Raw genomic sequence first — 12313 nt, 5'->3', positions numbered from 1 at the left:
AGTGGAACAGGTGACCCTGACATCCCTGTGGGTCCGGGGTTCTGCTCTCATAGGGGTGAGCCATGGGCAGCACATGAGGATTCGTCTGCCGGGCAAGGAGGGGAAGCTCCGGGAGGAGGCTGGAGAGGGGCTGAGCTGCACTGCGAGCATCCCAGCGCGCTCTGCTCCACTCCGCTCCCTGAATCCTCATTGCCTCCGTGTCCAGGGAATGCTCTGCGTGCCTGGAGAGCCTGCGGCAGCACGGAGCAGCTCACCAGGCGTACGCAGCTGGCCAGCTTTGGGTTCTTGGGGACCCCCGTGGCTGGGAAAAAAAAATATTTTCCCGTGTGCTCTGTTACCCAGGGGGTTCGTTTTAAGGCGGTTTGTTCACAAGAGAGGGGCAGGTGGATTGGTTGGGTGCGAACAGACGGAAAAGGAAACCGAGAGGCCAAGTGGTGGCACCTGCAGGGGACGCGTCTGACACACAGCACCCACCATCCACGGCCTTTGCTGTGCCAGGGCCCATTCCGTGTGGCACCGTCCCACAGGAGGGAACAGCACGGGCTGCGCCGAGGCGGCTGCGGTGCTGCCCTTTAAACCACGTGCGGCGACCTTTGGGAACACGGGCACGGGTCCGGCTGCGCTTAATAGAGGAAAAAGGCGTCTTTAACTGGCGCGGAGAGCGCTGTTGTTATTGTTACTGTTAATATATTAAAGACTATCATTACGGACACTTCTGCGCACTCGGGTCTAGCAACTCTACGGGAGCGAGACCACGCTGCACGCGAGCGGCAGCCCCGGGCGGGCTCTGGCCCCGGGCGCTGCCCCGACCGCCGTGTCCGGGCGGTTCCCGCTGCCCGGGCGGGGCCGCCCCGGGGCTAAAATGGCGGCGGGCGCGCGCCTCACGGGCGGACACGTCCGCGCGGCCGCCTCGGGGCGGGGCCCCGGCCCGGTCCTCCCCTACCGCTCGCGCCAAAGCGGCCCCGCCCCCGCGCGCCGTGTTTTCAAACCCGGTGGGCGGGCGCGATTGGCCGGCGTGCCCGGCACGTGACCAACGGTCGCGGGAAAGCCGCGGAGTCCGAACGGCGCGCGGCGGGGCCGTTCTCGGGCGGCGCGAGCAGAACTGGCGGCGCACGCGGGCGGAGAGCGGGCAGAGCGCGGCGAGGAGCGGCCAGGAGCGGCCGCCATGAGCTTCCTCAGCCTGCAGCGGGCGGCGCCGCCGCGGCGCGTCTTGGCCCGGCGGGCGGCGGCCCCGATCCGGCAGAAGCTGCTGTTCCTGAGCGGCCACAGCGACTGCGAGGAGGAGGAGGAAGAAGAGGAGGAGGAAGGCTGCGGCAGCAGCAGCGCCAACAGCACCGGCGAGGACTCGGCGTTCCAGGAGGCGGACTCGCCGCTCTCGGCCGCGCGCACCCCGGCGCGGAGCGACCCGCCCCTGCTGGAGGAGGAGGAGGAGGAGATGGAGCCGGCGGCGGCACCGCTGCCGGACGAAGGGGACTCGTGGGAGGAGGAGGGCTTCGGCTCCTCGCCGGTCAAGTCGCCCGGCACCTATTTCCTGCTCGACTCGCCCTCGCCGCTGGCCCCGCACAAGGGCCGGCGCTACTGCGAGCGCTCTCCGCCGCACCCTGCGGCCGGCGGGTACCGGGGGGCGCGGGGCGAGGAGCCCGGCTCGCCTCTGCCCGACTACCCGGGCACGCCGCCGCACAAGACCCTGCGCAAGCTGCGGCTGTTCGACACGCCGCACACGCCCAAGGTGAGCCGGGGCGGGGCCGGGCCCGGCCGGTCCGTTATGTAACGGCGGGGGCGCCGCTCGGCTCCGCGCCGGGGGCTCCGGCCGGGGCGGGGCCGGGCTGGGCCGGGCCGGGCGGCGCCGCCTCCCGATGGGACAGGGGCGTGGGGCGAGCCGCCTACTTATCTGTTAGTAGCACAGAAAGTTTAAAAAAGTTTTCTAAGTTGGGCTGCGTTTTGTGGAATGTGTGTTTGGGAAGCGCGAGCGCGGAGTGTTAAAACTCCTAAAGTGAGTGCTTGAGTGGGCGCTGGTAGGGGCGTAGCCAAAATGTTAAAGGTCGATTTGGGGTGTGATCCTGCGCGTGTCTCGGTGAGCTGGCATGTCCTGGGAGGAATTTCTTCACAGGAGGAGTGATGAGCCATCGGAATGGAGTGCCCTGGGAGGCGGTGGAGTCACTGTGCCTGGGGCTGTCCCTGGCACTCAGTACCGTGGTCTGGGTGACGCGGCGGTGTTGAGTCATGGGCTGGGCTCGGTGGTCTCAGAGGGCTGCTCCAGCCTCATGGATTCTGTGATTCTGTCGCGTTGGAGTGCTGCTGTCGTGCTGCCAGCGCTGGTTCAGTATCTGCGCTTCTGCATGAAACGTGAAAGGCTGTTTGAGCAGTCGATGCTGTTAAACTGATAGGAGTCCAAAGTTTGGAGGGAGAGATGGGCAGCTCTTAACTCTGTCAATAGAGACTTTTGAAAGGCATTTCAACTTTTGAACTTGACGCTGTGTAAAATCCCGTACAGTGGATTTAAATCTAGTGGTAATTGCTTTCTTTCTTCATTACTTTTCATATAGCCCTTTAGAAGTAATCCTGGGATAATCCCCGGGGATAATCTCCTAGGGCCTATAGACTATAGATAGAAAACAACTGACTTAAGGTGCGGGGCAGGCTTCCTTCTTAATTGGTTTTCTACAGCTTCCATCTCCAGTGAGGTTTCACTGATACAAAGCAGTGGTACAAGTTTGTAAAAGTTAAAATTGGCGATGTTTATATGCCTTGCAGGACCAAATGCTTCACAGATACAAAAGTTTTGCACAATGCGATAGATACTAAAAAGAAGTTATTAACATAGCAGTTCAGTGGGATTCTTAAATTAGGAGCCCAGATTCTATATAGGTTATCTTGGAGAGGTTATCTTTGGAAGAATCAGTTGGTTCAGGTGTCCAGTGGAAGTACAGAAATGTGTCCTGAGAAGCACAGGTGCAAATCTAGTGCAGATTTGAAGATTGCAGTTGAGATTCCCGTGTGCTGAGGGGATGATGATTTAATGATGATTCCCTATGATGATTTAAGCTTTAGTCCTGTCAAATCTTTATTTTATTGTTAGGATAAGGTGATGCTCTTGCCTGTGATCCAGTCATCAGCATCTTCACCGGGACGAAGGAGACTCAGGTGCAGACTTCCCAGTGTAACTGGAAGAGGTTTCATCATATGTCTGGAAAATGCCTGGTCTGGCAAATTACCACCCAGAAGATCCCTTTTGGGTATTTAACTGATGCTGCAGCCATGCTGTCAATTCTTGAACCTTTTTTTGTAGGCTCAGGAAAATGCACCAGTGCATCAGTATTAAATATTACATTTGCTGATTTTTTTTTTTAAATTGTCGCCTAAATCTGTGGAAACCAAAGGTCATTTCGTGTCTGACCTAGCTTCCACATCATGTAAATGAAAATAATGGTGATACAGTAGAGGATGGTCCTCGAGTTTCATCTGTGTTCATTTCATGGACAAAGATGGATCTTAGAAGTTTCAGGAATGAAATTATTAGAGATAGAAAAATGCTACTCTCATCATCATTTTCCTATTTTTTTAAAAATACTTTTTTGCTTGAACTGTTTCTGTGTAGAGTGCAAAGCATAATAGTTTCTTAGAAATTATTTTTCATATAAATGCAAGCATTTAAACAACTGATGGTACTTTTAATTAGACAATATTGTAATGATGGCTTCAGGCATGACCTGACTGTTAAATGTCTAAGGCAGTATCAAGGCTGTAAATGTTTTGGTTTGTGTTTTTTAATTTGAATACAGAGTTTGCTTTCTAAAGCACAAGGTTTAGGCTCCAGCTCAGTCAAACTTCGAGGGGGCTCGCTGTTTATGAATGTTGGGAAATCAGAGAAGCAGGAAGAAGATTTTAGACAAACGCCTCATGTGAACATCAATCCCTTCACTCCTGATTCCATGTTCCTACACAACTCTGAAGGCAAATGTCGTAGGAGGAAGAGGATACACTGGAATGAGTGAGTGACTTGTAGCTTCCTTTGTTAAGCTTGTATTTAGAACTACTTCTGGCTGCAAAAATTTTGTTACAAATTGCTTCTAAGAAAGTATTTTTTTCTTGCAGGTTGTTAGCAATGTATAATACAGCTCTTAAAGTATGTGCTTCAAGATGCATGATACCATAAAATAATCATTTAGCACTAGAGCTTTTAATTACTGTACAGAGAGGATACACTAGGCTGTGTCCTGGTCTTTTTCTACTCATGGAATGGGCCTTGTACAGTCTTTTTCTTTTTTTTTGAGGAGGAGGAGGAAAAAAATGCATTAAATACAAGTGTGAAACATGAAGAAAAAAATGACAGAGATATTAGCATAGCAGTTTTATGGGTTTGTGTTTACAGATGTCTAGTGTTCAATTAGTTAGCTAAAATTAGATAGGAGAATTAGATCTCATAAAAATTCAACAGCTTCTGGGCTTAAGTTTACCTAAACAATGTTATTTCTGGTATGAATTTCAGCTCTTGTGGAGAGGACATGGAACCAAGCGATGGAGAGCCTGAAGAGGAAACCATGAGACCTGCTAAGGTACTTAATCTTTAAACCTTGATGCTACTTTTAGCAGTTTGTGAATCTGCAGATCTAAATGTTTTTCTTGGTAATCTTTGCAGAGGATAACAATAACAGAAAGTAACATGAAGTCACGGTATGCAACCGAATTCCATGAATTGGAGAAGATTGGATCTGGTGAATTTGGCTCTGTGTTTAAGTGTGTGAAGAGGCTGGATGGCTGCATCTATGCAATAAAACGCTCCAAGAAACCCTTGGCTGGCTCAGTGGATGAGTGAGTACTTCCTGCTCTTAAAAGTCTTCTCTTGGTGTTTCTTCTTCACATGGCTCTTTGTGTTGGTGTCTAGAGAAGGCATTTAAGAGGCCAGTATAAATCAAACATGAATTAAATGTAAAATAGATAGAATTTTGAAGCTACTTAATTTTTTCCCTCACCACCCAGGTACTGTGCAGTACAGGGGAGAAAAGGCTGGTTGGCCCCTCTCCTGCCAGATGTTTGTCCCAATATTCTGTGTGGAAACAGATTATTCTCCAAGTGGGAATAATGCTTCCTTGCAAAGGAATTCTTTGAGAGATAAAAGGAAGGCACTATTCCCAACTGGGTCCTTATCCTTGTCAGCTTGAGTGACATGCAGAGTTAAGTCAGTTTGGGAGTATTTTTTGGCATTTGTGAATGAGCCTGTGATTCAGGACTTTTTTCCACACTTGAAAATAGTGTGGGGAATAGTTGTTCAAATAGTTTATATTACAAGTATGTGTTCAAATAGTTATAATATAAAACTATACAAGTCTGAGGTGCTCAAAATTGCAAACCAGACTTAAAATTTAGGGAATGTTGAGTTCAGTCAAACCCTTGGCTTATGAGCACTTTTATTTTTTCCCTAAAACTTCAGTCATGCATCTCAAAGTTTGCTGTTGCTACTGCTTGGCAACTATGTAATGGAAGTGTGGCTCCTACACCAAACTTTGAATTTTTGATGTTCCATACATTAAGTCTTTTAATATAATGTAAATTATTTGTGTTGTTTGGACATAAGTACAAATCCAACTTAGGGTGCTACAGAATTGAATAGTAAGATTTTAATTAGAAACACTTACTGTAATAAGAAATGGTACTAATTTCACCTCACAATGCTCACATGTGCTGTTACTTTTTGTGACTAACAGGCAGAATGCTTTAAGAGAGGTCTATGCACATGCAGTTCTGGGACAGCATTCTCATGTAGTGAGGTACTACTCTGCATGGGCAGAAGATGATCACATGCTTATACAGAACGAATACTGCAATGGTAAGTAAAGAACAAATACAGATATCTACAAGCTCCTAACAATAGTTAGGAATTGATTACCCTACTCATAGCTCATGCTGTCTTTCTCTCAAGTGGATGAAGCAAATACTATAGTAAGCTGCAGACCATGTCATGCATGTTCAAGCATACTCAAAGTACTGTGAAGTATTTGTGAGCAGTAGAACTGTTCTTTCTTCTGTACAGTAGTACAAGTTGGAATAGGGAAAATTGCTAGAGTTTCCAGTAAAAAGGGAGATTAAACCTGATTTCTGAAGCATTTTGCTACTGTTGATGCCCTGACAGAGATTTGGAAAAGAGAGAGAGAGAGCCCTTTCCCTTGTGTTGATCTCCTGTCAGTTTGTTTGGCAACTACAGGAGAAAAGAATTTTATTATGTTGTTATATGGCTAAAAAGAGGATACAGCACTATCATTTGCAGTTACTGCATACTGCCAGCAAGTTCTTTGTGATATATTCAATTAATTTGGTAGCTAGTTGTTATTACTTTGTCAGCTGTTTGATGTAAAAAAACTTGGTTTTAATGCTGTTTCAGGTGGCAGTTTAGCAGATGCCATAAGTGAAAATTACAGGAATATGCGTTACTTTACTGAACCAGAACTGAAGGACTTGCTGCTTCAAGTGGCTCGAGGTTTAAAGTACATTCATTCAATGTCCCTGGTACACATGGATATCAAACCTAGTAAGTTTGTAACTGCTTTACTCTCTATTGACAATTAGCTCAGTTCATTTCATCTGCTGTAGAAAAATGAACAGTTAGCCACACCTTACTAACTGTAAATTCTTCCCTGAAGTTCTGAATAGGAGCACAAAGATGTCAGTTATAAAATTGGCCAGCAGACCTAAACTGTTGAGTTTATCTTTGGTCCTTTTTGTGTAATTGACTCTACTTGCATAACATTTGGCTGCTTTCCCAGCAGAGGGGCCACAACAAGTCAGTTATAGATTCTTACTCTTTAACAGGGTATATATACAAATAAAACTTCTGTGTGGCTAAAGCAAACTGTAGTGAAACTAGGTCAAGTAGAAATTGTACAGAAATGTTTATGTCAACAATTCTGCTCTTTTTCAGGTAACATTTTCATATCTAGAACATCAGTCCCAAGTATAACTCTAGAGGAAGGTGATGATGACGACTGGTCATCTGATAGAGTCATATTTAAAATAGGTGAGAAACAAAACACTTGTGTGCGAAAGAATTGCATCATCATGTTGTCTTCTGGAAAGTAACTCTTTTCTCCTTGCAGGTGACCTGGGCCATGTAACTCGAGTCTCAAGTCCTCAAGTGGAAGAAGGTGACAGCCGTTTCCTTGCAAATGAAGTCCTACAAGAGGTAACTGTTCTGTTTGTGGGAAGTGATGATGTTAGGCTTGTGTGCCGTTTCCTTTAGGAAAAATATGGTGGATTTCTTTTCTCTTTTCAAGAACTACACTCACTTGCCAAAAGCGGATATTTTTGCTCTGGCTCTGACTGTTGTCTGTGCTGCTGGGGCTGAGCCACTTCCAACTAATGGGGACCAATGGCATGAAATTCGGCAAGGAAAACTGCCCAGACTACCACAAGTGCTTTCTCAAGAATTACTAGACTTACTGAAAGTAAGAACTCCTGTACTAGTGGTTCACTGATAAGTGTAATTTATTGTCTTTCTGGCCTTGACAAGGATGCCTTATTTTCTTTTTTTGTCCCAAGGTTATGATTAATCCTGATCCTGAGAAAAGGCCTTCAGCTGTGGCACTAGTGAAGCATTCAGTGCTTCTCTCTGCCGCAAAAAAGAGCGCAGAGCAGCTCCGGATAGAGCTGAATGCTGAAAAATTCAAGAACTCACTCTTGCAGAAGTAAGTAGGTCCTTGTGGTCCTTCAACAGGACTTCATTTCTAACAGGCTCTCACCTGAGAGTGATGATAAACAGGACTGTCCTTGTTTGTGGGTGAGATCCACAAATCTGTATGCATGTGCGTACCTGAGAGTGTAAAGTGGGTCATGGAGCTTTAAAAGAAACTTTCTCCACAGAAAGAACTGGTTGAACACTCTAAGGAATTTCAACAGCACTATTAGTATTCAAGGCATACAAAACATTATGTTTTTAAACAAATGTTTCAGGACAGTGCACACTTTTGTGACAGGTGTAGTCTAGCTTACATTTGTATGATTTGAGTCTGTGTTTTCCTAGGTCATTTGTACATTAAAATGTTGGAAGACTACTTCAATGACCTGTTTTGAACTTATATGAAATGGAACATCAGGAATATTATTGGACTAATTTGACCTGTACACAGCAGTGTTATTGGAACACCAGAGAATCATTTGTATCCAAAGGTCATCTTGTCCTGCCCCTGGCTCAAACACTCTCTCTGAACTAAAACTTGGAAGAAGAGATTCCCTTTAGGAAAGTCTTATTTCTGCTTCAGTTTCAGGGGAAGTGTTAAGTTAATTAGCAGCCATCTGACTCTTTCACTGCAATTCTCTTTGCATGTGTTAAGCATAATAGGCAGACTTTTATGAGGGACTATAGAACACTGATTTCTTTTTGAGTGGTTTGTCTTGAATGGAGATGTTGATTCCATGTTCAGGTTCACTCCACTGTTGCCTGCTTATCTTGCCATTGCTAGTCTGACCACAGCCAGATGTACTAGATTAGCTGGTTATCTTTATAATGTCATGAATTACATTGAAAGAACAATCAGGCAATTTGTGCAGGTTGCTATAACAGGCAGATTTGCTGAGGTAAGTTGCTTGCTGCTTGTATGAACACAAAAATAGTTTTTGCATCACTTGAAGAGAAGACTGGCAAAGCTAGTGTTTTGTGAAGACTCCTTCTGGCCCAGCAACCAGGATACATCCTTGTAAATCCAAGAATGATTTAAAAGGAACACTTGGTCACAGTAATTTTTAATGTTGTGTGGCATAGTGCTCCATAAGATACTTCAGGTAGTTTGGGGGGAGATGGATTTTTTTGTTTGTTTTGGGTTTGTTTTTTCCTGAGTTTCTGCATTTGAACTATTTAAAATACCACTTTGCTGTATAAATAATCTTCAGTGAAAAGAATCCTTTTAAGGCAACTTAGATTTTCTTCTACTCTGTTGTCCTCTTCAGAGGAAGGAAGAATTCAAGATTTCTAGGCAAGAAGTCAAGACTTCTAGGGAAGATTGGAAGGATATTGTAGAACTCAATTTCCTGGTAATGGTGTGGTGGTTGGGCGAGCACACCTGTGTATATTTGTGACTGATGCTCACAAGGAAGAGGACTGAAAATAAGTTGCATTCTCTTTCAGTGAACTGGCACAGTGATTATGTGGGTGTGATTAGATGGGACACAGGTGTTACTGAATAATACTTTGGCTAACAAGAATGGGAATTGCTTATTAAAACATGTAGCTTAAAATTGAATACACCCACACCAATATGCAGCAAGCTTGTAAAATTCGATTTTGCTTTGCAGCCACATGTGAAGTGAGATTACAAAAACTAGCTCTTATAGTAGAGAAAGTTCTTTAATGGATAGTTTGAGATAGTGGAAGGAAGAGAGTATGGGGAAAGGCTGAGGTTTAGCCATATATCATTATTTGAAGAAAGGAGAAAAGCACTGTATGGGGAAAACCTTTATAGAGGTAGCTGTACTCTTTAGTTGGACTATTTTACAGTTTTTTCTGGAGTTTAATTTATCTTTGTCCTCACCTGAGTGTTGGTAATTCTCTGAAACAGAACAGTTGGCAGAATGTTGCACAGGAGCACTGGCCTGTGCTACCTTCAGTGACTGTGCCTCGCAGGCTCCCATTTTTGTTAGGCAAAAAATACGGAGGTGGTGATAAGCTTTTGATGTGGGTATGCAAAAGGGAAAGGATGCTTCCTGAGTTGTCTGTTGCCAGTTACCCACACCTGTGTTCTTCTAAGTGGCTGAGTCTCCCACAGAAGATCAGGTGTGGCTGGATATGCTTCCTTTATGCATCATGAACTCCAACTTTAACACCTGCCTTGTGCTAGGAAGTAAAGGCACCCTACTGTGTCCCGGTAATTAATGTGTTGAGCTGCTTGTTACAAGCTGGATTTCAGAACCTGAGTAGTGTGAGGTTTTTCATTTCCTTCCCTTGCTTTTCAAAGGAACATCTAGACAAGTAATGAGCATCCCACCTGTGCCCTCTGGTTGGAAACAGGTGGATGCGGACCACGATGCTCTCAGCATGACCTAAAATTGACCTGAAGGCTTGAACTGTGACCTGCTGTAGTTGGTGCGCTGTCTCTTGCTGTGCTAAGCCTGTACCTGGTGGGTACTGCTGGGTGTGACTGTGTCCCTGTGTTGCAGAGAGCTGAAGAAGGCCCAGATGGCGAAGGCCGCGGCCGAGGAGCGAGCGCTGTTCACGGACAGGATGACCACGAGATCCACCACACAGAACCGCCTGTCGCGGCTCATCGGGAAGAAGATGAACCGCTCCCTGAGCCTCACCATCTACTAACCAGGGAGTGCAGAGGAACTGCAGAGATGGCCATGGCTCCTCTGCCAGGCCCAAGCCTGGTTTCTTACCCTGCCATCAGTATCACCAGTTTTACAGCTGTTACTTCTGGGTTTTTCCTTGTACTCTGTGGTTGATTCTCTATTAACCATAGGAGTGAATGGACTCGGTTACTCCCCTGTCTGTAGAGGATCCTGGATGTTATTCCACAATCCTTTCGGTTACACTGTTAGATGTTACGTTGTCCCAGGGTTAACCACTATAGTGGTGTGCTGCTTTGTAGTGTTACAGCATTGTAATAAAAAGCAATATCCCTGATCTTTTAAGGAGGAGGGAAAGGGCCTTACTTTGATAGTTAATTTTTTTTTTTTTTTTTTTTTTGGAGCAGAGGGGGAATAAATTTTGAAAGACAGGCTTTAAGGCCACCTACAGTCAATGTACCTGATGACAGGTAGACTTTTGTTGTGAATTTTATTTGTGTATTAACTGGGAGCACTTTGTAGGCATTGCATAAACCACAGCTTAGGAACCTGTGGAATTAAGTGCCATGTGGAACTGCTGCTATTTTTAGTTCAATTCCTTGCTGTAAACTGTAGCATTAAAACAATCATTATTTTGTTAATAGGCTTCTTGTTCAAGCAGTTAAGTGAAACAATGTAAGCTGCATTTTAGTGAAGGCAGCATTTTTCTCTAAAAGCTAGTGCATTGTGGAAAAAATGCACCAATTTAATATTTGGACTCTGTATTAGTGTAGTGCAATTGTTAATGTCTTTGCTATTGATGTTTTGTTCTTCTTTCTAATAAGGTTCTCTGAATGTTCGTATTTTTCTTCAGTTGCCCATTCTTGAGGCCTCTTGTATGTTTGGGTTGGTTTTTTTTTGTGTTTGAATACTTGTAAATAGTTGTTTAGTGTGTTCAGGTTGTTTTTCATTGTTTATGTACATAAGTTTGATCATGCTTATAGTGTACTATGCAGAAACTGCAGTCTAGGATGCCAACAGACACATCTTAACTATTCAGTTTGGCGTTCCAAAATGTGGAACAGAATGTGGCCAAGGAACCAGTGCTGATATTGAACCTAGGCTGACAGAACAACTGTTCTGATTACTGGCTTGTCTCTTCATTCATTTTACTTAAAAGAATGTTTCCCTTTTGTGCTCTATTTGTTCTTACTAGTGTTGGATTTGAATATTAAAGTTAAAAGTTGTTTGTTTAAAATCGTGTTAACACTTATTTAACTTTGTAGTTACAGAAATAAAATACTGAGTTGGGAATATGCTATGGCAAGTCCTGATGAGATCTGCTTCCCACTCATGCCTAATGTTTGTGATTCCTCCTCATGGGAGTGGGACTGAGTGAGATAAGACACTGGCTGATAGTTAGAAGGATCCTAGTCCGTGTGTTAGTGTCCATAGCAGTCTGTCTCTGCAGCCTCAGGAAAGATGAGACCTGGAAGAAGTGGAACCCGGGAGTGATGGTGGTGGAACAGAAACTATGTGAAGAAATAGCTGGGGCTGAGGTAAGGGGAAAAAACTCAGGAACTGCTGAGAATGGGAAAAGAACTGCAGATTTAGAAGTTGGGAAGAAAACGGTGGGAGGAGTTGGAATATTTCAGGGATACAATCATGGCATGTTCTGTGCTGTGAAGGCACATGTAAAGAAGAGAGAGTAAACAAAGGCTTGATGGATAGATCAGTCTACTGTGGAGCTGCAGGTGACTCAGAAGCTGTGTCTGAATTCTATGGACTCATAAAATTCAGCTTTGCAATTAGCAGAAAAATAACTAAGAGTTCTCAGTTCTAGACATATGACAGTGAAATTCAGAGTATTGGTTTAAGGTGTATGAATAGTGGTATTGTACTGATAACTGAATATGCAGTTATCAGTAAAAATTGATATGCTGGGATACCTTTAGGTTTTTACTTTTTATGATAGCTCTACCTTGTTCGTGAGAGAACTTAAAATTTATGGTTTTGTTGCAGTGTTATAATGTTCATCTACATTAAGCGTACTTCTGAAGTC

At 44.8% G+C, this 12313-nt stretch overlaps 1 protein-coding gene across 2 annotated transcripts; it reads left to right on the top strand.

Moving 5' to 3' along the window:
- Nucleotides 1-1120: 1120 nt before the first annotated feature.
- On the top strand, nt 1121-11537 carry WEE1 (WEE1 G2 checkpoint kinase). 2 transcript variants are annotated; one of them, XM_062494906.1, is made up of 11 exons: nt 1121-1729; nt 3783-3991; nt 4490-4556; nt 4640-4812; nt 5706-5827; nt 6380-6526; nt 6917-7012; nt 7092-7177; nt 7269-7439; nt 7534-7679; nt 10144-11537. In XM_062494906.1, the coding sequence occupies exons 1-11, from the start codon at nt 1166-1168 to the stop codon at nt 10292-10294; spliced, it is 1932 nt and encodes a 643-aa protein (XP_062350890.1). In that variant the 5' UTR covers nt 1121-1165; the 3' UTR covers nt 10295-11537. The 2 variants fall into 2 exon arrangements, with proteins under 2 accessions (XP_062350890.1, XP_062350891.1); XM_062494907.1 differs by lacking the exon at nt 1121-1729 and adding an exon at nt 1848-3236.
- Nucleotides 11538-12313: the final 776 nt, after the last annotated feature.

The sequence above is a fragment of the Cinclus cinclus genome, chromosome 6 (genome assembly GCF_963662255.1).
Source record: "Cinclus cinclus chromosome 6, bCinCin1.1, whole genome shotgun sequence".
Taxonomy (NCBI): Eukaryota; Metazoa; Chordata; class Aves; order Passeriformes; family Cinclidae; genus Cinclus; species Cinclus cinclus.
This window is presented reverse-complemented; position numbering and strand designations above follow the sequence as displayed.